The sequence below is a fragment of the Montipora capricornis genome, chromosome 8, assembly GCF_036669925.1.
Source record: "Montipora capricornis isolate CH-2021 chromosome 8, ASM3666992v2, whole genome shotgun sequence".
In the NCBI taxonomy this organism is placed as follows: Eukaryota; Metazoa; Cnidaria; class Anthozoa; order Scleractinia; family Acroporidae; genus Montipora; species Montipora capricornis.
Window position 1 is genome coordinate 23,874,862 of NC_090890.1, and position 20,900 is coordinate 23,895,761.

The window sequence follows — 20,900 nt, forward strand, 5'->3', positions numbered from 1 at the left end:
GTCTCACTCTCCTCTTGTACTGCCAAGTACTGCCACATCAATTAACAAAACCCGCCGTTAAAGTTTATTGTCACAAGTCGGTTCAGACTTAAGAGTTATTCAGTTGATTCCAGGTGGACTTTAAAAAGCCGTTCAGACCTATTAACGATCGCTCCTAGAGTTGTTACTGGATTTATGACAATCCCAGACGTAAACAACTCATAAGAGCAAATGTTAACAAGAGTTCTGTACGGATATTTACGATAGTGAGTTGTTAGAGTAGCTGAATCGTGAAATTAAATGTGATGATATGGTTATTATTGTATTGCTTATTAAATCTTTTATTCGGTAACGTGTAGAAGTCGTCCAGGTTTGAAAGTATATTTTGTATCCGTATTGTGGATTAGCAATTCTGTATCAGGAAGTATTCTACCTCCCGTAATCGGGCTTTTATTTGCATTGAAGAATCTCCTATTGTATTTTAGTTTAGGTTATTGTTAATCTTTTGTTACCAATCTTTTTTCCCCAATCACATTGTACCATAAGGGTGCTGCTACATCGTTCTCTATATCACTTTCACAGGATATATGGGTGACCCTAAAACTGCGTTTCTTTTTATCGTTTTGTTGTCATTCTTGAAATTATCAGTTTGAGTTCTTATTATTATGGTGGCACTCATCTTGGACTATGTTGTGAAGTTTCTCTCCTTTCTTCCGTGGAACAGATCAAAATACGAAATGTCTTTGCTCCACAAACACGTCATTTTAAAATAAGGGTGTTGATATTATCAACCGATCAGGCGTCACAAGTAGAAGTCGTACCTGTCTGACGGCAGGATGAGATATCAACCAATGAGAAAGCTTGCTTGTGGCAAGCCACCATCAGTCTATCCTAATATTTTCAAACTTCTTAGAAAAAATTAGGTTTCCCAAGTTTTTTTGACGTTCCTCGTCAAAATTATCTACCTTCAGACATTAACTTCAATACAGACAGGATAAACTTGGTAAGTCATTGGCAATGTTTTGACTGCAATAGATACAGGATTTTAAGATTTGAGTCAAACCAGCCGAGTGCAACAGCGATCGGGTCTTGGGGCTGTCAGATACATATTGGTTGTTAAAGTAATCACTCCCAGGGTTTTTTGAGAGATTTATACAAATTTCTGGACTTAAACTTTTAGAGTTGGAATTGAGATGTAATACAGCCTACAATCGTGACATTTTAGTTGGTATTGTGGACACACAGTAGTTAGCTTGAAATTATCTTATTCTAGCTTATTTAGTTTTTCGTTTTTTTTTTCATTTTCTTGATCGATGGACAGGAATTAAGATAGCTAAAATCAAATTTTTACTGATTTCAGTTATCAACTGAGCAACGAATTTCAGGTCGACGGTGTGTCGTTTGCTGTAGAAAATTAGCTTAATAATTGTAACAAGCTTATCATAGGCGCACCAGTTTTACGAAAATGAATTTAGCTTCCTCCTCCTGTGTATTACGATATTCTAACCGAAATACACATGCAACATTAGTCCATAGCTACGAGAGAGAGAGGCTGTTCTCAAGTGAACTTATATTTGGTTTGGGGTAGTTTTATCAAGTGCAGAAAAAAGGGAGTTTTTATTAGTCGTTGTGTTGAGACAACGACAGCCTCTTTATTATTACCTTCAGTTTCCGGCTCTCTAAACTAATCTGTGCGGTCAGCACAGAGCCGGGTTAAGACCTTTCCCGCAAAAAAAACCTCAAAGTTGTTTGTAGGTGCTTCAAACAACCTGCCAGTCTAGTGTTCGAGTATTTAATAAAGAAAATATTTGTGAAAAGTTTGAAGATATAAGCACGATGAAAAATTATTTGGAGCAAGGGTTAAGAGGTGAACAAACGAAAGGAAGCTAACGCCATGCTGATTTCCAGTTTGCGATTAGCTTCAAATTTGTTTTATGATAAGCGAAACGGTGACCTCTGGATCGCTTCGCTTCAGTTAAATAATTAATGCTTTGTTAGCGAGATTCTTTAACAATTAAGTAAACGATTGCTTGGGTTACTCCTCTACTGCTAATTTAGACTGAACTACATTTATCGAGACGTGAAAGTTTTCCAGATTTAGCAGGCGCGTTAACGTGAGACGACAAACAGCAAACGACAGGCTGCTGTTTCTCATAAAAGGCTTGGAGATTTCTTATCCTTACTGGTCTCTCTAATTGGTCTCTGTGGATAATAACCTCTTAGTAACCGCGCGCAAGCGCTGCACTGGGGATTATTGGTCTGAGCGCACCGTGACGAGGTCCGTACAAAACGACCGTGGGTCAATTAATATTACCCGGGACGGTCCCGAGCAAGTGAAGTATTATATGGTATCGTTTCTTTGGGCGATCGGACCACTGGGGGGAAGGGGGGGGGGGGGGGGGACGGGGTTTTTTCTTAAATTTCGTCTTTGAACGGTAAGCTTTTAAATGTAAGACTAAATTCCGCTTGCTTTATTTGTACTGTTGCAGTGAGATGAAAAAATTACATTCCGCTTTTTAAAAACTTTTTGTGTATCGCTTAACTTGAATTTTCCAGGAGAGGGAAAGATACGATAACGGACCGTTTCCATGGTAATGGTCCGTACTGTAAAATCCCAACCGCAAACCAGGCAACCAAAGTGCTCCATTTAGATCCATTTAGCCTGAAAATTGCTTGCCAAAAAATGACCTTCAACAAAACAAGTTTCTTTCGTGATTTTTGGCAAATTTCCAAATTCATCCTGGCGTTTGCCTTTTGCAGTAAACGCGTTGCTAAATTCCTCTAATTATTTTAAGATGGTGTTTTTTAAAACATAGCTTTTCCGTAATAAAGAGGGTGGTAGAAGGTATTTTGGTGAGCCGTGGAATGTCTCTTTATTTCCCGTGAATTGTGAAATGGCCTGTGAGAGAATCAGGGGTCAATTGAAATTCACCGTAAAGCGTGATTTTGTTTACGAGAGAAAATTGCCAGAAACTATTACAAAAGGGGTAAATTTGTAAACTTATTGTGAATAGAGACGTCATTGCGTGACAGAATAAAGAGGTTCAGTATCGCGTTTTCATGAAAAGGAGCAAAAGGCCGGCCACTGCTGGTCATAAAAGGTTGACAACACTTTTCTGTTATTCTAACTTTCTCTCACTCCGATATCTGTAGCTAAAGATCCCGCTAGACAAGGAATCGGCTAGATTTTTGGCAAGACACAAATTAATCCTGACTTTTGCTGAATATAACCTCTATGATACACTGCGTTGCTAAAACTTGATTTTTGACCAACGGTCTCTCGCACGCCATCAGCAAAGTAGCCGCGATAAACGTATTCTAACATCCAACATGGCAGTTGTTCTCAAAAGAGGTCTTTTAAAGAAGTTCGAAGAACAGGCAACAGGTCATTCACTGACTTTTAGGTCTCACAAGAAACTCAAGTTTATTTAAAAATAAACTTGAGTTTCTTGTCAGACCTAAAAGTCAGTGAGTGACCTGTTGCCAGTTCTTCGAACCCCTCGAAAATCTTTTCGGGTCCGAAAGGAACTTGGTGAAACTAATATCAACGTATTCTGAAAACGTGATCCTTACACGCGTTTGCAAGATCACCGTTAAAAAACAATTGCTAAGTTTCAAGATACTTTTTCCCTTTAAAGATACAAAGCGTTTTATATCATCCGCGATACACCTGAAAAGCTTCGGGACTTAGATAGGCCGGCGCTTATGGATGTTGCTGAGAGCTTTGAGGCAAACCAGGATTTCGGCTCCTTTGGCTTCCTCTCAGATAGAGATGTCTGCGAAAAATCTGGCCTGATAGAATCTTCAATGAAGAACTGTAGAGAAAGACGAATGGTCCCATTTGACTGTTGGGGTCAAACGCCGGCGCAGAAGGTGGCTTGTGCATGTAAGGGGGATGGAATAGTACTGTATCGACCTCTTAACTGAATAAGAGGAAAAGGAGAATGCTAAAGACTACGAAGCGGATGACGATGATATCCGAGCTGGCAAATATCTTTCTCTGGGAGGAGGGGCAAACATGCGGTTAGGGGTAGAGGTAAATACTGGTGGATGATTGAGGGCTTATGTCCTACATCAGACCACCAGTATTAGCAAGTAGTAGGTAGTACTAGTATAGTAGTAGTAGTAGTAGTAGTAATATTAGTAGTAGTAGTAGTAGTAGTAGTAGTAGTAGTAGTAGTAGTAGTAGTAGTAGTAGTAGTAGTAGTAGTAGTAGTAGTAGTAGTAGTAGTAGTAGTAGTAGCATTACTACTACTACTTGAGATACCATTATGTCTGAACTAACGTAGGTAATTTTATCTCCTCATTCAGGTCAAAATGAAGAATCTAATTCCCATAATCACAATCCTATTTGGAGCTGTTCCATTCTGTAGAGGTACTTACCGAAGATTAGTAAAGAATTTCCCAGAGTTAATTTCGGCTGGATTTTTTCCCTTTCCAGATAAACTTACGTTACATTTTTTTCTTTACTCTTAAGGTTGGGAAATGCCATACGCCGGCCTAAATATGAATGGTTTCAAGAAAAGTAATATCCCTGACCCTGTAGATACTGGTAAGTTAAACGAGAGGCCTACATGAAGCTAAACCGTCTTTTCGCGCCATTTTGGTTGATACAGTTTTGGAACCGCTCCTGGGGGAAATATTCTTATTACTCCCATTTTTCTAAGGTGTGTTGTCCGAGTGATTATTAAACAAGTTTCTTATCCTCCCAGAAAGACTGGAACAAGCATGAAATATAGGCTAATGCAGGAGAAGTGAGCCTCAATACATGCTTGATCCATTTCAACTGTGAGAATGTGAAGATGGCCTATCGATCTTTCAACTCAGACTTAAGTAGAAAAATTTCCGTGAATTTTTTAATAGAGAGCTGTATGTTCCCGAGTCAAACCAGAGTATTTGGCGAAAAAGCCCCCGGAGAAGAGTAAAGAACCACCAGACTCAACCCACATATAACACTTAGCCAGACCAAGAGAGTATGAAGGTAAGAAAGATAATCCCTCATATTGGTCCTATTCCCATCGTAATCCCTCTTAAGTTATTTTTAGATCTCCTGCGTGATCCGTTATTCCCACGAGGGTTAACTGATAGCCAATCGTATGTCCCTGGTTTCGCGAACGACGCGAATCATTGCTTGGGAATCCGCTCAGCTGTCAAAATTGGTAAAACTGGGGACAAATGATTGGCTATCAATTAACCTTCGTGGGCATACCGAATCTCGCAGGAGATCTAAAAATAACTTAAGAGGGATTACGATGAGAATAGGGCCAATATTAGGGATTATCTCTCTTACCTTCATAATCTCTTTCCCATGAAAGACTACATTTGGTGGACGACGAGAGCATGCTCTCACCATTTCTCCAACCCTGCACACAATAGACCTTATTCACGATAGCCGCCATGTTGGATTTGCCTTTATCATGCAAATTAGCTACACACTTCTGAGGGGGCAAACAACACAATTTCGAGAGGTTATAACGAACATCTTAGCCACATAGATGACTTGTTTCACGTTCATTGAATGTTTATCACCTAAGGAGTAAAATATAATGATTACACAAGTTACTTCCATGTTTTTTTTTAGCGAAAATTGAGCAGATAACGAAGTAGAAAGTCAAAATTTCGGAGGCAATCAAAAGATATGAAATTATTGCAAAAGGTACTTAATTCTAAATTCTAAAATGTACTTTTAGCAATGTTAATTCAATATTTCGACGAGCCGATTTTCCGCAATTTGCCTTTATTCCAATGTTTGCCCCCCCAGCATAACACATGGCTAATTTGCATGACAATTTGAAAACCAACATGGGGGCTATCGTGAATAAGGGTTATTGCGATGAATGCATAAAGATGTTTCCACTTGAGTGCTGCAACTTAACACATCTCTCTATTTCTTAGCCCAGACTGTGGGAAATCCACTACCTTCAGCTTTCTTTGAGGAACAGATAACAGGTGGACGACACCCAAGTGATGACAAACGATACACAATAGGTAAATCAGAGACCAATATGAGTTTCCCAGGCTTACAAGCTTCAATATGGTTTAGAAGATTACAAAACAATATGTTGTAGTTATTCCTTATCTCTACTTTTTCCTTAACTGTAGGTTGGAAGCTGTTATCACTGTATTTGACCCTTGACTTTCAGTTTCAATGACTCATTTCACTAACTAAGTCGTAGGCTTATTCTTCTAAAATGTTCTCTTTACAATTGCTTTCTTCTTCGTTCCTTTTCATTTATCTTTCACAGAACAATTGAACCATGCAGCCAGACACCGAAATGTTTATTTTGATACTGTTGGTGGAGACCCTTACGGTGAGACATCGCTGTAACATTTTGCTGCACAATGGTCAATTCGCCACCAGTCACAACTGCGCACCTATTTAGTAGCGAAACGTCCTGGTGGCGAAGGGACTAGTACTAAAGGGAAACTATTAAACCAGATCGAAATTAACGTGAAATCACGTGTAGTCCAAAAGGGGGTATAACACCGGGGAAAAATCTGTTAGAAAATGCCGAAAACTGTCAATTCTGTATATGTAAATTAGGACACAGCAGCCCAGTACTAACTCGCTCACACATCAGTGTTGCTGGACACAGAAAGAAGCGTTTAACTCCAGATGCCGCACGTAAGTACACCAATCTTCTGCATTCTTCTATTTAACTTCTAGTTTCTACATTGTTTTACTTACAGTCCCCTCACATTTTGTGGATGAATTTTAAATGGAGATAGATAATGGAAGTAGATAATGCAGAAAATGCTTTTGGACGCTAGCATTTGGGAGTTTAAGCATGCGACATTTTTGAAACGCGGGCGGCAACCGGAAGTGAGCTGTTTTCCCTTTTATCATGTCTTGTTACAACCACTTTTATATCAAGTGCTAGGTGTCTTTACTCCATTAGAGATGATTAGGTTAAAAATCTGGGAGACGCTACTGTCTTGGCATGCGAAATGTTTATTTCCGGCTGCCGTCCGCGGCACAAAAACGTCGCTTGCTTTAAACACCCCACTATCTAACCGGTCGTCCATAACCCAGAAATGTCGATCTCTCACCTTTGGCCTTGGTCCATCATTTTACAGTATTATCTAAACTTTGAGCAGAAGTTTCGCCTAAATAATGATCAATCACACTGGGCCTGATGACCCTAAGACCTCAGATTGGTCCTTCGCGACCAAGTAGCCGCACAAAGGATCATGGGCTCGAGCTCGTCCAATGCTTTTTTCCCGCTTAAATCTAGCCGTAGCCCTTTTAGTAAAGTCAATGAATCGTAAGCTCTTTTTCAAACAGGTTGGACATTAAAGACTTCACACTTTGATCTCTGCAAAGACGCCACGGTAATTCGTGGTCCTTCACATTGCATTGTTTTGCAAAACGCACATAATGACTCATCACATAAAAAGAATTTGACTATCACCGATGCCAATTCACTAAACATTGGCTGTTGAGATTCGTGGTGATTCTACTAAGTTTTCTTTATCGTTATAGGCAGCAGCAGCAGTGTCCTTTCACGTTCACAAATTGCACTTCTCAGCCTCAAAAATAAGAGATCAACGCAGCATGCAGAGATACCATCTGGCCGTGAGTGTATTGTTTCTACATGCTATAGCTTGCTCCATTGGGAGGACAAGCCTGCACTCTATATAAATGCTACGCATTAATGTTTAAACTTGCATTTATGGCGAAGCCTGTCTCATCTTTATGCAGTTGAGTGAGAACAAGGCGCGTCAATTCAATGCAAAATATAACTTTAAAAATTTTGCTTTCGCTGACGAGGGCAGTTGACTATGGTATATTGGCTGCTATCTATACATACGGTTCTCTTTGTGTCAAAGATACCTGACTGTTTTCTGGACTCAGAAAGGGAAATTGATTACCTATTTTTTTTCTCGTGACTGTCGTATTGTATGGAGAAAGACCTAACACTTACCTTTAAGTCGTGAACGCTCACCGATGCCAATGGAGTACAATTAAAATATTCGGAGTATGGAGAAAAAAGTATTTTACGAGTAAACAGACGCATGCTATCCACTCCTCCAGTCGCCAAATCATGAATGAATATTATGGATATAAATAACTAGAACTAACGGTACGTTACAAACTAAGGGCGATTTGCTGTAAAAGATTTTAATAGCCTTCTAGCAAGAAATGTGTATGGAATGTACTTGGATGAGCACCCGTACAAACTTGTTATGTCAGCGGGTTTAATTTACCTCATGTAAAAGGCAGTTTAGTTTTACAGCGGTTTTTCCCATAATGGCAGAACAAGAAACCTCGGTTACTGATGGCTGCAAAAAACGCCATCGCTCGAGTTAGAAGTTGGGCGACGAAATTTTCCTTGAGGAAAGTAAATGTGAAATTTAAAATCATATTATTTTCTGTGTTTCAGCCCAAGCGGCTCCAGCCGGTTATTTTGATAAGCTTATTAATGGAAGACATCCAGACGACGACAAACGATACACTATTGGTATGGACTGCAAGTTGTGATTATGCGAATACGCTTTTGATTGGGGCCTAACTTTCTATCCTTGACCCTGTTCGGGTACCTTCCTTGTGTTAGCAATTACAATAAGATATATGACTTTATTATTTTTATTTTACAGCACAGCTAAACCAAGCTGCCAGACACCGTAACGTATATTACGACACTATTGGAGGAGACCCTTACGGTGAGCGACACAGTCATGATGATCAATGCCGCACGTTTAACGTTGGAGCATCAGATAATCCTGACAGTATCTGTCCGGCCAAAACTGAGATCATTTAACAATTCCTTGCAAGACCAAAAGTCACAGAATTCACTCGGAGATCTTTCATTTCCCATAATTTCAGTACCCTGAGACAAGGGATATTCGTTTTTCGCCGCGGCAAGAATCACGCTAGCTGCGAAAAGCAGCCAGATAAGGAACTAGTGCAAATGTTAAGACTTGATCCATTAGTAATTTACAAAAGGATTGAAACTGGTTTTAACCTCCTTAATGTTACATTACCGCTGCTATGCTGAAGCTAATTGATTATAGTTATTGTTTTGCTCAATAGGAAGTAGTAGCACCGTACTGACAAGATCTCATATCGCCCTGCCCGGCCACAAGAAGAAGAGGTCTATTAAGCAACACCAGTAAGGAAAAATGAGATTCATTCATTTTGCTTTTCAGGCACTTTGACGCAAACCCGTCACTCTTTGAATCAAAGAATATGAAACCCTGGCACCATAAACCTCACCCAAACAAATGAAACATCTAAGACAACCAAAAAAGATAATGACATACGAGCCACCTAACTAGAAGCGAACATCCCCTATTATCGGTTTGTACCCCAACGACAGGCTAACGTTTAAAAACGGTTTCTCTGAGAAAGCCCTCAGTAGGTAATTTACTTTGATTGCTGTGCCCACGGCTATCTCATGCGTAGAATGACGATCCAAGAATACTATCTTGTCTTACTGATACTCTAACACCCTTCGAAACTATTCGATAACTATACTTAACTTTAATTGAACTCAAAACTACTATGGATACTGGGTATTGGATACACAAAAATGAATACTATTTGGAAGATAGGTCCCAATTTAATTTGCGTCACGTGGTAATATGACATCACAATAACGTCGCAACTTTTAACAGAACATAATCATTTCGATTGATACAACCAAATGGGATTACACTTTTTTGGAAACTAACTTCGTTATCTATTCAAATGAGTCATGTAGCTCTCGTAACGTATGATGTGACTGGCTCGCTACCCCTTGCCAAAAACAAAAAACTAACTGAGTTTGGCCAAGAGAAAATAAAGGTGGAAGAGAGCATCTACCATACATCCCCTTTTCTATAGGAGATTAGGCAACAGCCAATCATTTGGCCGGAATGTGTTCCGCGACTCGGATAGCCCATGCTCAGATTGGCTGTTGCATAATCCCCTTGGGATCTATCCTTCGCGAGAGGCGATCTAAAAATAACTTGTGACATATTATCTATGGAAAAGGGCATGTATCGGGGATGCCCTCTCGTCCCCCTATATTTTCTCTTGCTTAGGCTTAAAAAAACATAGAAGCTGCTTACAATACCAAACAATAACAAGTTACGAGAACTGCTACATTGAAGCAAGCATGACACGAGAAGTGTTGTCTAGACTCTAATCGACAATGGCAAATTAACCAATCAGATTGCGAGATTACAAGCAATTGTGGTTAATTAATAATTTAGTTACTTTTTGATGAATAATTGTTTATTGCCCTTATCTAAAGAAAAACTACTAAGAAACTCACACTTTGAATCATTTTGAAGCTAGGGCTGCAGCTGACTTGTAAAATAGAATTTATCAAATGACTGCAACCAATGGCAAAAAAGATTGGATACGCGCAGACTGACCAATTGCATTTCTTTGTTTTTTTTTTTACATTTCTTTCAGGAAAACATTGAAGGAGAAACTGCAACTCAACTGAGTTTATCAGCTGGACCCAAGATTCTAAACTCTGTATATACATGATTTATGACTGGGGAGATAAAATAAAGGAACATGTTTTTGATATTATATTCATGAAGTGTTTTATTATTATTTTGATTGCTATTAAAACAGGGATAGAGAGAGCAAAGGATGAACTAGAGAGAAACGTAACGCTATATAAAACCTCTCCATGAATGTGCCTTCCTTCATTGGGTGAAAAAAGTGTTTTAATACATCGTTGCTATATATACCTCTTACGAACCTCAGTCTTTCCTTGAACCGTATGCTGCGGCCTACATTTTTCAAGTTCAATTATTACGGAAAAGCAAGGGGCCTTACCGTGAGTACGGCCCGAAGAAACGTACTATTAGTAATGTATTTATCATATCTCTAGTTCTTTTATTAGGAAACAAAAATAAAATTCGATATTTAGAGTGCCCGCGTACAATAGCATACGGCCCGCATAACTGGCTAATAATAGCACTCTTACTTCTGAAAGGTATGATACATACATAAATTATTGCAAATGAAAATATACAACTGGATTTGGTGGAAGTGGATAGAGTCATTGCCTCGCTCGAGTTCAACTCGTATCTAAAATGATTCGTGATACAAACTATATGAGATATTTACACAACATAAACACTCCCAATCATTATTTTTCAAGAGCGGACTCCATGATGGACGATGAACGACCATTTTTTTCACGGGTAGATACGTCGCAAATATTAACGCATAGAAATAGTCTTGCGATCTATCTGCAAATTGCTGGGCCCATATATCATCACGGACGAGCCTCTACGGATCAATACTCTTTCTTTGGTGGATATGCTCAGCTGTTGTTCATTTGCGTCCTTTCTTTGGAAAAAAGACTTCCTGTTGACCTAACACCTGATACTTGCTGAAGGCTGTGTTAAACAGATGGAATAAAAGAGTTAAAATTGGAGAATATTACATACTTTTTGACTGAGTAAAAGAGCCTGACGGAAAAAAATATTTGACCCGAAGTCAAGGCGTAAGGATCGAGCGCAGCGTGTTCAGTCGTGCAATTTGATTTTCTTTCTTTCCTTCTCACTCGGCTCTACGCTACAGCGTACTTGCGACTTTGCCGGATCCGACCCTGCTTGCATCATCCAGTTCGTACCTCAAACGGGCTTTTTGATAACGTTTACGGGACCGTATGGCTCATATGACTGAATAGAAAAAGTTAGCATTGCGTTAACGTGAAACGGTACACAGCAAAAGACAGGCTGCTGGTTGTTATAAAAGCATGAAAATATTCTCATTATAACTCGTCTTGCGCCTTTGAGAAGTTACTTGTTGTCTGGAACTAACACGCAGGAAGTAAGATTTAACCAAAAAAAAAACACGTTTTTCCAATTTCAAAAGTAGCGCAAATTTCAGTCCTATGTTTACCGTTTGCCGTAAACGCTAAATTTTTCTATTAACTCTCTGCTTTTCTCCTTTTATCATGGAAACAGACTATTTTGAACAAAAACGAAATTAAAGGTGAATAGCACTTACACATACTGTCGCCCGCGATACCGTCAAAGATGACATTCCTATGACGTGCTCGATCATTCTGGGAGGCTGAAAAGGAAACAGTGCAATTGACGTTAAATTTTTGCTCCTGCAAATAGGTAATTTGCTGCGATAAAACTGTTTAGTTTTAGTTTCCTTAGATTATCAGATTTAAATAACCGCTTCGGTGCCTATGTGATATCTTTCATCGCCATGCAACATTGACGTTCTCAGTGACCACGAGCCATAGACCTGATGGTCGAATACTTTTCAAGCGAGCATTCTTAAAAGAGCATTTAAACTTGCCGTAGAGTCGTCAGAGACAAAAAAGCTTTCGAACAATGTAAAACATCTTGAAAGCTGGATAATTTTCGATGCATATCGGCTGCTTTTTGTTATGTAAATCTAGTCTGCAAATGATATCGTAATGAACATGCTGCATAGACTATCAATCTAGTACAGTTTAGTATCACCAATGGGCTATTGACCCGTAGCCCTTGCGGGATACGTGTCTAATTGTTAAATATTCAATGCACTATCCATAGAGGAGAATCAACCTGATAGTAGTGACAAAGTTAACTAAAAACATTCCATCATTTTATACCTTAGTTCCTTACCTAAATATTTATCCCCGAAGCCCCACTTCTTGGGCTTTGTAGGCTTCGTAGTTGGAGGAACTGCAACTTGCGGAGGTTTTGTTGTTCCAGCAGGCACGAGCTTTGGTGGAGATGTTGCAAATACGTGGGGTGGAGGTGGCTTCATTACCATTGGTGGTTTTGTGACTGCAAGTGAGTTCAGCAACGGTCCTAGCGGAATGTTGGAGATGTCACTTGATAAAGTCTTGTTGCTCGGAGCTGGAGTCGTTGGAATGACATTAATCTCCTGAGCAGCAACGTTGGAAGGCAGCCCTGGAGACGAATTGGACATAGACGTAGTGGTGCTAAACGTTGTATTTTCAAGTTCCCAGTCAGGTAACGTAATGTTCTCAGGAATCCGTATTATCGACGATTCGTCCACTTCTTCTGTTGCAACTGTGGTGTTTGCAGAAGGTGTCAACACTCTATTATTTTGGCTTGTCGGATTGGAACTTTTCATTGGGATTTTAATGATTCCGGGTTGCTTCAGAACTTTCTGAGAAGATGAAGTACGTAGTGTCGAATTTGTTTGTGGGAAAACGGATGAAGAATTTTTATCCTTTGCCGGTCTCTCTGACAAAGGGAACGATGGAGGTGGAAGGAACAAGACCGTGTCCTTTTCTGGTGGAGTGGCGATAATGTAGGATGCATTTTCGTATTCGGACTCAAGGTTTGGTATAGAAGGGAGTTTATTTTCCGGGGAGTTTGGCTTGGACGTGTTTGAATGATCCTCCGAGCTGGCCGGCTGGGTTTTCCCGCCAGTGGAAGACGGCGACTGCGAGGCTAGTGGATAGGGAGGGGATGATGTTACCCCTGAGGCGACGATGACAGGAGCGTTTGTGGCAGGCGGCTTTGATGGTGCTGGTGCTGGCGCTGGAGCAGTAGATTCATGTGGACGGTTTACTTGGTTGGTGCTGGCTTCAGCCTGGTTGGCAGAAGGTTGACTTGCGTACGGAGCAGGAGAAGGTTGGTAGGTCGGGTAACTGTAATTAATGTTTACCGGTGATGCTGAAGAGGGAGCTGTGTAGGCGGCTTGCGATGGTTTGCTTGCAGGAGTTCCATAATAACTATACCCCTGTTGGTTTGTTGCTGGGGGCGAAGCCACTGTGGCTGTTTGGTAGGAAGGCTGAGATGCTTGATAAGAAGAATAGTATGAGGTGGCGGCTGGTGGGGATGATAGTTGGGAGGTAGGTGCGTATGTTGAAGGAAGACCCGTCGAAGGGGCTGCTGTGGAAAGTGGATGACTGGTGTAATCCGATGAGGTTCCTTGAGCCACCGAAGATGCGTTTATTATTTCATAGGAAATAGGTGAATTTGGGACAGCTGTAGTGTTTGAAACGTTACCATTATCAATAGCCTTCGGTCCACCAACCACATATTCCGGAAAATAATCCGCTGGTGTATGATTAGAGAAATGTTTGTGTTCAAATGAAATCGATATATTCCTGCTGGTGAGGTTTAGAGCTTCTGTCACATTTTCGGCCCTGGTGACATAATATACTGGATATTGTTCAGTGTGATTATTCATCCAAGTGGTAGCTGAAGTTTTTGCAGGGAGCGAGGAAGTGTTGTTTGTTACTGTGATATTTGACTGTTCTTGAGTTCTGTTCTCAAATTCTGCGTAATAAACTGGATAATTAGTATTATTAACACCTTGTGATGGGTCGCCGTTTGCTAATGGAGGACGAGAAGTTTGAAAATTAATTGTGACGTTGACATTAGGCTGCAGTGGTTTTTCTTGTGGACTGGATTCTTCCGGGTACGACAAGTAATACACTGGAAAAAAATTTGCTGTCGTGTTTGATGGCACCGGAGCAGCGGCGTCTGACGCTGAAACTGTTGGTTGAGGTGTGAGTTCCTTTGTTATTGAAGAAAAATTTGCCGCGTAAGTTTCGTTAGAGGTCATATTCGGGTTCTGAGTGACGGTTGATTGGGGTGGATAAGACGAGATATCGCTTCCAACTTGTGTGGATGAATGACTGGTATCTTCCACGGATGGTGTTGGCGCTGCGGATGATGTCGAAAAGCTGCTGTTAAAGTAGGTTCTGTTGGCAGAAGAAGACGGCTGCATGGATGGAACATCTGCTTGCTCGAGGCTTGCTAGTTGCTGTTGTCCATTCGGCACCGCTAAAGCTTCCCCAGGATTTGTATTCCAAGTGGCTGTTCTGTTGGTAGAAGAAGATGGCTGCATGGATGGAACATCTGTTTGCTCGGGGCTTGCTAGTTGCTGTTGTCCATTCGGCACCGCTAAAGCTTCCCCAGGATTTGTATTCCAAGTGGCTGAGGTCGAGTTTTCTATATGAGAAACAAGAATGGGTGCTTCAAAAACACAGTTGTAAATGCACATTTCTCATGCAGTGATTCTCAACAGTCAAGCAATGATTTCTCAGTCACAAAGACATGACGTGAAATGCAACCTTTCAGATTACAGTGTAAGACTAGCCCTAAATTCCCGCAAAGGGTGGGCGTAAAGTTGACATAAAACAACAATTAAATGAATGCTTGTACGTACGAAGAGTTGGTGGAGCTGAATTCTTGCTTGAAACCACGTTCTGAGAGGTGTATCCTGGAAAACCAGGGTAACCTAGAAAAAACAAGATGAGCAGAATTTTGGCGAAGACCTTTGAATGAGAAGTCACTTAACCAAGAGAGTTAAAATAATGAAAAACATGTATCAGTCACCTTCATAAGCCAACTGTCTTTTTAGACGTCTTAAGGAGAGTTCTGTTAAAGCAGACACACACCGAAATAAAACATTAGCTAAGTTGCGAAGAAGATGGACGCATTGTCTGAATTCATCATTGTGTCTTGCTCATGCCACATGAAGCAAAAGCGACAGCAATAACAAATTGACTTCCAGTGGCAGGCTATCCTAAAACTGATAGGGAGCTTTATCACTCTCAAGCCAACTCAACTCCCCCCTGTGGGGTCTCAGGAAGAGTGCTACAGGTGACCAAGACAAATGATATGATAAAATAAAACATAAGCTACACCAAGTCTGTTTCAAAGTTCTGACGCTACTGACGAAATTTCGATCAGCAGAAACAACATATTTAACAAACAAATTGTTGAAGATTTACAAGAATGTTGAAGACGACAAGCGACCCGCTGAGAAGCCCAGTTTTGGACCGTTTATTGGTTAAGAACTTCACCATTATAACTCTACAACTTCGACTCAACTCTAACTGTAATCCAAACGAAACTTCAAAAATTTTCAGAAAAACTGGCCCAGCTTAATTAAACTTTGTTCCGCGATGTTCACACACAAGGCGGGGTACGGCCACTGAGCAGTGTAGGGACCTATTTCAGTAAATTGGCCAACTTGGGGAAGCAAAAAGTGAAAGAAAGTGCCCGACAAATACCTAGGGTCAGCAGGTTTGAAATTGATCGAGCCATCAGCAACGAAAACGCAACTTTACTGTACCGTAATGCACGAGAGGCATGCATTTTATTATTTTTTCCCCGTTGGCCGTGTTTTCAAGTCGCTTAGCGAGTGATAACCGAAAATTCAGCGAAAACAGTTCCTTTCCCAACTCGCTAAAAGTTAAGCAAGTAGGCAAATTTCAATAGAATTCTCATTAAATTTAAGCCAACAAACCCAGGTAGCTTGGAAATTACTGTCGGCCAATGAGAAGTCGCTTGCAGTCATTCAAATCGGAAATACAACACGCGTGGTATTTTTATTATTGTATTGACGCGTGCTCTCTCTTCATGAAATCTTACCCGTGAAAACACGTATCATTTTTAAGTCGCTTAACGAAGTCCTCAAAAAAACCATTTTCAGGAATGTTAAGCCAGACAATGGCTCTCGTGAAAACATGGCCCATATCTTCAAAACTACAACGTGAAATTACCAAATTGGGTAGTTTATTTACTTCCATTCCAAAGCGTTCCCATCAAGCCAGTTATTGATTGCTTCAACAACATTGTACGATGGAATAATCTCGAAAAGCTCCCAATCGGGCAAACAATCATTTCAAAGTCGCATTTTCGTAGCGAAAGATACCATTATAGTAAAGAGCTTAACATTTCTTCTCCATTGTCCATAATAAGACAGCTACATATAAAACTAAGAGAAGGAAAATTTGTCGTGCGCTATTTGAAAATCTATGACCTATGTTGTTTGTTAATAATATTTCAAGTTATCACTAGTTATTATCAGAGCCAGTTTATTTACCTTTTCCGATCTGAACATCCAACGGAGCTGAAAAACCAAAGAGCAGAGTGATTGACTTGCGGATATTTGGCAAAATCTCCATTGTTTATCGGGTGCATGGTTATTGTATCCTATCCTAGTGTTTGAGGAGTTATGGGAGCTTTTTTTTCAAGGGAATTCTGTACTCCACTTCTCACAGATCAGTATAATTCAAGTTCCAGGATGTTGCTCGTTTTGCAAACATATCGTGAGAGCGTGTATCAGTTTAATAACTTGTTAACTCTTTAATTTTCTTCCAACATGGGCGCCAGACCAACTTCGCATCATTTGTATTCAGTCTCCACCCAGAAGACGGACCGTTTGAAACAGCAATTACGACAAATTGGATCACGACAAATCTGCCAATCAAGATGCCAAAGAGCTACTGACAGGAGAGATCTTCCAGCTCTGAGAACACTAACTGAAATGAGTTACAATTTTTTAACCTCTTGTTTTCTGTATTTGTGAACTTGGTTGCTCTATTGAATTGTGTTTGTTCGCTAGTATTTTATCAACTAAAACGATCTGAACCAAGAGTCCAATACCCAAGAGAAAGAATCCGGTCTCAGGTTGCCCCCATCAGCGTCAGAAAAGTGTCTATTTTTAAATCAAGTTTTACGTGAAAATAAACAATAGACCAAATCGATCGGCTAACCCAATTCAAATCTCCGGGGTTTAAAGAGAACCTCCACTGTTTTAACAAATGTCCCATAAAATGTTTCATGTGTACTTATTAGAAGATTTTTAAAAAAAAAGTGTATTACTTAGTGAAATAATTTTTTTTATTGTCTTCCAAAGATCGGACTCAACACTTCTCGGTGCCGCCATCTTGAATGTCGCGCAATGCAAGTTGGGTACTGATGACGTTTCGTGGTTGCTTTGCTTCAAGTCTCCTTGCCTAGGGTTTATGTTGTGCATAGTTTCGTGACGAGAGAAGATACAGGTTCTTCCTTCAGGGATCAGTTGGAACCAGAATACTCATCAAGCGAAGAAAGAAGAGAATATCAAGGCGAAGAAGAAAACAATTCTTTTGCTTGAAAATTTAGGCACTCACGATCGCCTTACGGACTTTGTGATCGATGCCTTGTTACACCGGCTGAGCTGGAATTTTTTGGAAGAAGCTTCTTTCAGATAGCTTGAATCGACGCACGTCTATGATCTTTCGGAGAAACATGGCAACTTATGCTGGTATCTTTTCTGGTTTTCGCTTGCTTTCTACAACGAAAGTGATTTTGACTCAAAGTTCCCGCAAAGCGGACAGCAAAAAAATTAACCACGAAACATCATCAATATACAACTTGCATTGAGGGGCGACATTCAAAATGGAGGGAACCCGAAAGCGTTGAGGCCGATTTAGATGATAAAAAATTATTTCACTTGGTAATGCATTTTTTTTGTAACAGATCTTCTAAGAAGTACAATTGGAACATTTTAGGTGACATTTTTTAAAAGAGTGGGGGTTCACTTAAGATTCTTTGTGGATTGTATTTGCATTTATGTAGCGTTCAGGTTTTATTCCTAAAGGTGAATCGGGTACAAGTACAACATTGAGTTAGCCGCCGATTGCAATTCAATTTTCTTGAAGGCAGCATTCAGATTATCATTAAGGCTTACCAGAACAAACCAATGAAAAAGCGCAAACTGTAAAACTGATGAAAACCAGCCACATTTCTTCCTATTCCTTGTGCGAGGAAAACCTGAATGGCAACAGAACGCGAGGTTTGTTTCGGTTTGATTATTGTTATAGCATAGGGTGCTCCTACATCAGGTTTATTTTCATGTGATACATGAATCTAGATCTCAATGCAACTAACAGAAAAAATAATAGTTGTGACATCTTGGTTTAATTCGGTAAATAGAGCACTGATCCTCAAGAAGTGTGCCGTTTGCTTTGAGATTAAAACATAGAGGAAGTCCTATACAGTGAAGAGTTCATCAAGCATAGCCGGCTGTACTGAACAGTTAATACTTCAGTTGAAGCGACCAGATTTTGCGACATTACAAGTAGGTGTTAGGCCAACAAGGAAAAACCTAGAATATAAAATTTTATATCACGGTAATGGTGATATTCCACTTATTCATGTAAAAACAAAAACATGGTGATCAAATCCTGTGGAAGATCAAATGATCAGAAAGTCAGGTCATCGCCACTTTTGCTTGGGCTCGACGAAAAGTACACTGCTCACTTGAAAGAAATCGACCATTTATAAATGAGTTCTAAATAGACTATTAAGTAATCAACTTGATAAAGCTACACGCGTTGAATAATTGGTGGAAGAAGAAAACTAAATTCTCAAACTAAAACAAATCGGCTACCAGAAATGAAGTCGAAACTTTCTTAGAAAATTTAAATTAATAGCAACTGGTACCTCACCTCGGACAATGTTGTATTTCCCCTATGAACAACTCTCCTTCGAGAAAAACAGCTTTGAGAAAGAAATATTTTCCAGACAATGATAATTGAAGAAATGTCGTAAAGAAGTCGATCCTGTCCGGGATTACAGCTGATTTCAAGGACAAATTTCGGTGTTGAAATAACAGGAATGAAGAGAATTTTCAATTGCAACATTTAACAGGTGTTACAAGTCACCAGCACTTGATCTATGACGTCATGACTTGAGATTCACAGCTCAATCAAGCGAACCGGCAGAGATGTTTGGATGGTTAGGGATGGCTGGAATGATTTTATCGGTTATTTATCGGTTAATTTTACACAGCGCGCTAGAATCGCTGGAGGCTAGGTATCGCGTGCTTTACATATCTTCGAGCTTTGCAAAAGTTTGTCAACGATTTAACTGGATACCTGAGGAGAAAAAATTGCAAAAGGTTAGAATTCCAAGTCTCTTCGTGTAACTACCATGAACCGTAGCCCCCTTTCACAATCATTGTTCAAAAAATTCGCTGGGCCTTAGAAGAGCCCGCGCGCTTTCGTCGGAGTAAGGTTTCGAGTTGCAGAGCTGTGGTCCGGCATATTCATTTCGGCATAAGGTGGTCGGTGATGTCTCGTATCGTATCGTGTAAGAACAATATACAGTAAACCAAAACCCCATGTCCACTAAAAAATAAAGATGTCTTGGTTGACACCGTGGTTAAGAAAGAAGAAAAAAAAAATAGAAACCTACTTAAACCTCAGACGTTAACTCAACGACATTTAGGACATTAAAGTGATATTATGGGTGCAGTTATGGCGCAGTGGTGAGAGCAATCCCACCACCGTGGCCCGGGTTCGATTCCGAAACTCGGCGTCAAATGTGGGTTGAGTGTGTTTTTTATTTTCTCTGCACCGAGAGGTTTTCTCCGGCCGGGTACTCCGGTTTCCCCTCTCCTCAAAACCAACATTTGACTTGATTTGTGTTAATTGTTAATTTCAGTTTACAGTGTCTTCAATTACCGCTCCAGCGCCAGAACGACTAGACACTTAAATAAAGTCCCTTTCCTTCTATACTACGAACATTGCTATCGTCATAGACTTTTCCATACTACAATAGAGGACCTCCGCTGCCATGTAAGATGGCATGTAAGACGTTTAAGACGAGTGTCACGACGAAATTTGCTAGAACAGTAAGACGTTCTTACGCTAGGCTTAACCAGACCAGTTTTTTAAAAAGACTAAATCAAGATACTTAAGACCGTAATTTAAGAGTGAAATATTGCGGCGATTTAAACGATCCCTGTTGCTAGGATTGGGAGATCTCTATACAACGATTGTTGCATGATCTGCGTTAGCAATTTTAAACGAGAATTAGGAACATAACGAAAAAATGCATCGCCAAAACAGTACGGTTAATTAGTGAGTGTTGACGCACGAAGTTCACAGGCTCTAGGCCTGATTGCCACTTCATTTAATTTTTTTTTCTTTCCCGATTTTATGTTGTTCAATCGCGTTAGCAGTTACAGAACCAAGTACGTATAATTTGATGCAAGTTTCCACTGAAGTTAAGCCCGTTTGGGTGGACTTATCACTTGGATTTAATTTGGAGACCACAGCAAAATCCCCTTGACGAAGATCTAATCTTTTTTTTAAACTTCTTTCTCTTATTGATTTTTTGTAAATGGTTGTTAAGGGCTTTTTTGAATCTTCTTTTGTTCCTGCATTGAGAGGAATAGCGATGGAATTCCCAAACGGTGCAGT

General features: G+C 40.1%; 2 protein-coding genes across 2 annotated transcripts; one reads left to right on the top strand and one right to left on the bottom strand.

The window, feature by feature from the left end:
• The first annotated feature begins 813 nt into the window (after nucleotides 1–813).
• Nucleotides 814–10,504, top strand: LOC138059401 (uncharacterized). The gene is made up of 11 exons (XM_068904996.1): nucleotides 814–982; nucleotides 4,291–4,354; nucleotides 4,457–4,531; nucleotides 5,875–5,967; nucleotides 6,225–6,290; nucleotides 6,524–6,604; nucleotides 7,463–7,555; nucleotides 8,364–8,441; nucleotides 8,578–8,643; nucleotides 9,014–9,092; nucleotides 10,382–10,504. Exons 2-11 carry the CDS (start codon nucleotides 4,297–4,299, stop codon nucleotides 10,413–10,415), a joined length of 723 nt encoding a protein of 240 aa, XP_068761097.1. The 5' UTR covers nucleotides 814–982; nucleotides 4,291–4,296; the 3' UTR covers nucleotides 10,416–10,504.
• Nucleotides 10,505–10,577: 73 nt separating this feature from the next.
• LOC138013860 (mucin-2-like) lies at nucleotides 10,578–19,288 on the bottom strand. The gene is made up of 8 exons (XM_068860906.1): nucleotides 19,143–19,288; nucleotides 18,383–18,465; nucleotides 16,751–16,777; nucleotides 15,256–15,297; nucleotides 15,086–15,157; nucleotides 12,556–14,868; nucleotides 11,942–12,007; nucleotides 10,578–11,325 (listed from the first exon to the last, which is right to left on the bottom strand). Exons 2-8 carry the CDS (start codon nucleotides 18,435–18,437, stop codon nucleotides 11,261–11,263), a joined length of 2,640 nt encoding a protein of 879 aa, XP_068717007.1. The 5' UTR covers nucleotides 18,438–18,465; nucleotides 19,143–19,288; the 3' UTR covers nucleotides 10,578–11,260.
• Nucleotides 19,289–20,900: the final 1,612 nt, after the last annotated feature.

Coding starts and splice junctions, on each gene's coding strand:
- LOC138059401 (XM_068904996.1), top strand. CDS start 4,297: ATGAAGAATCTAATTCCCATAATCACAATCCTATTTGGAGCTGTTCCA. Junction 4,532..5,874: donor CCCTGACCCTGTAGATACTG/GTAAGTTAAACG, acceptor TCTATTTCTTAG/CCCAGACTGTGGGAAATCCA. Junction 5,968..6,224: donor TGACAAACGATACACAATAG/GTAAATCAGAGA, acceptor TATCTTTCACAG/AACAATTGAACCATGCAGCC.
- LOC138013860 (XM_068860906.1), bottom strand. CDS start 18,437: ATGTGGCTGGTTTTCATCAGTTTTACAGTTTGCGCTTTTTCATTGGTT. Junction 16,778..18,382: donor TTTTTCATTGGTTTGTTCTG/GTAAGCCTTAAT, acceptor TTGGTTTTTCAG/CTCCGTTGGATGTTCAGATC. Junction 14,869..15,085: donor TTCAGCTCCACCAACTCTTC/GTACGTACAAGC, acceptor TTTCTCATATAG/AAAACTCGACCTCAGCCACT.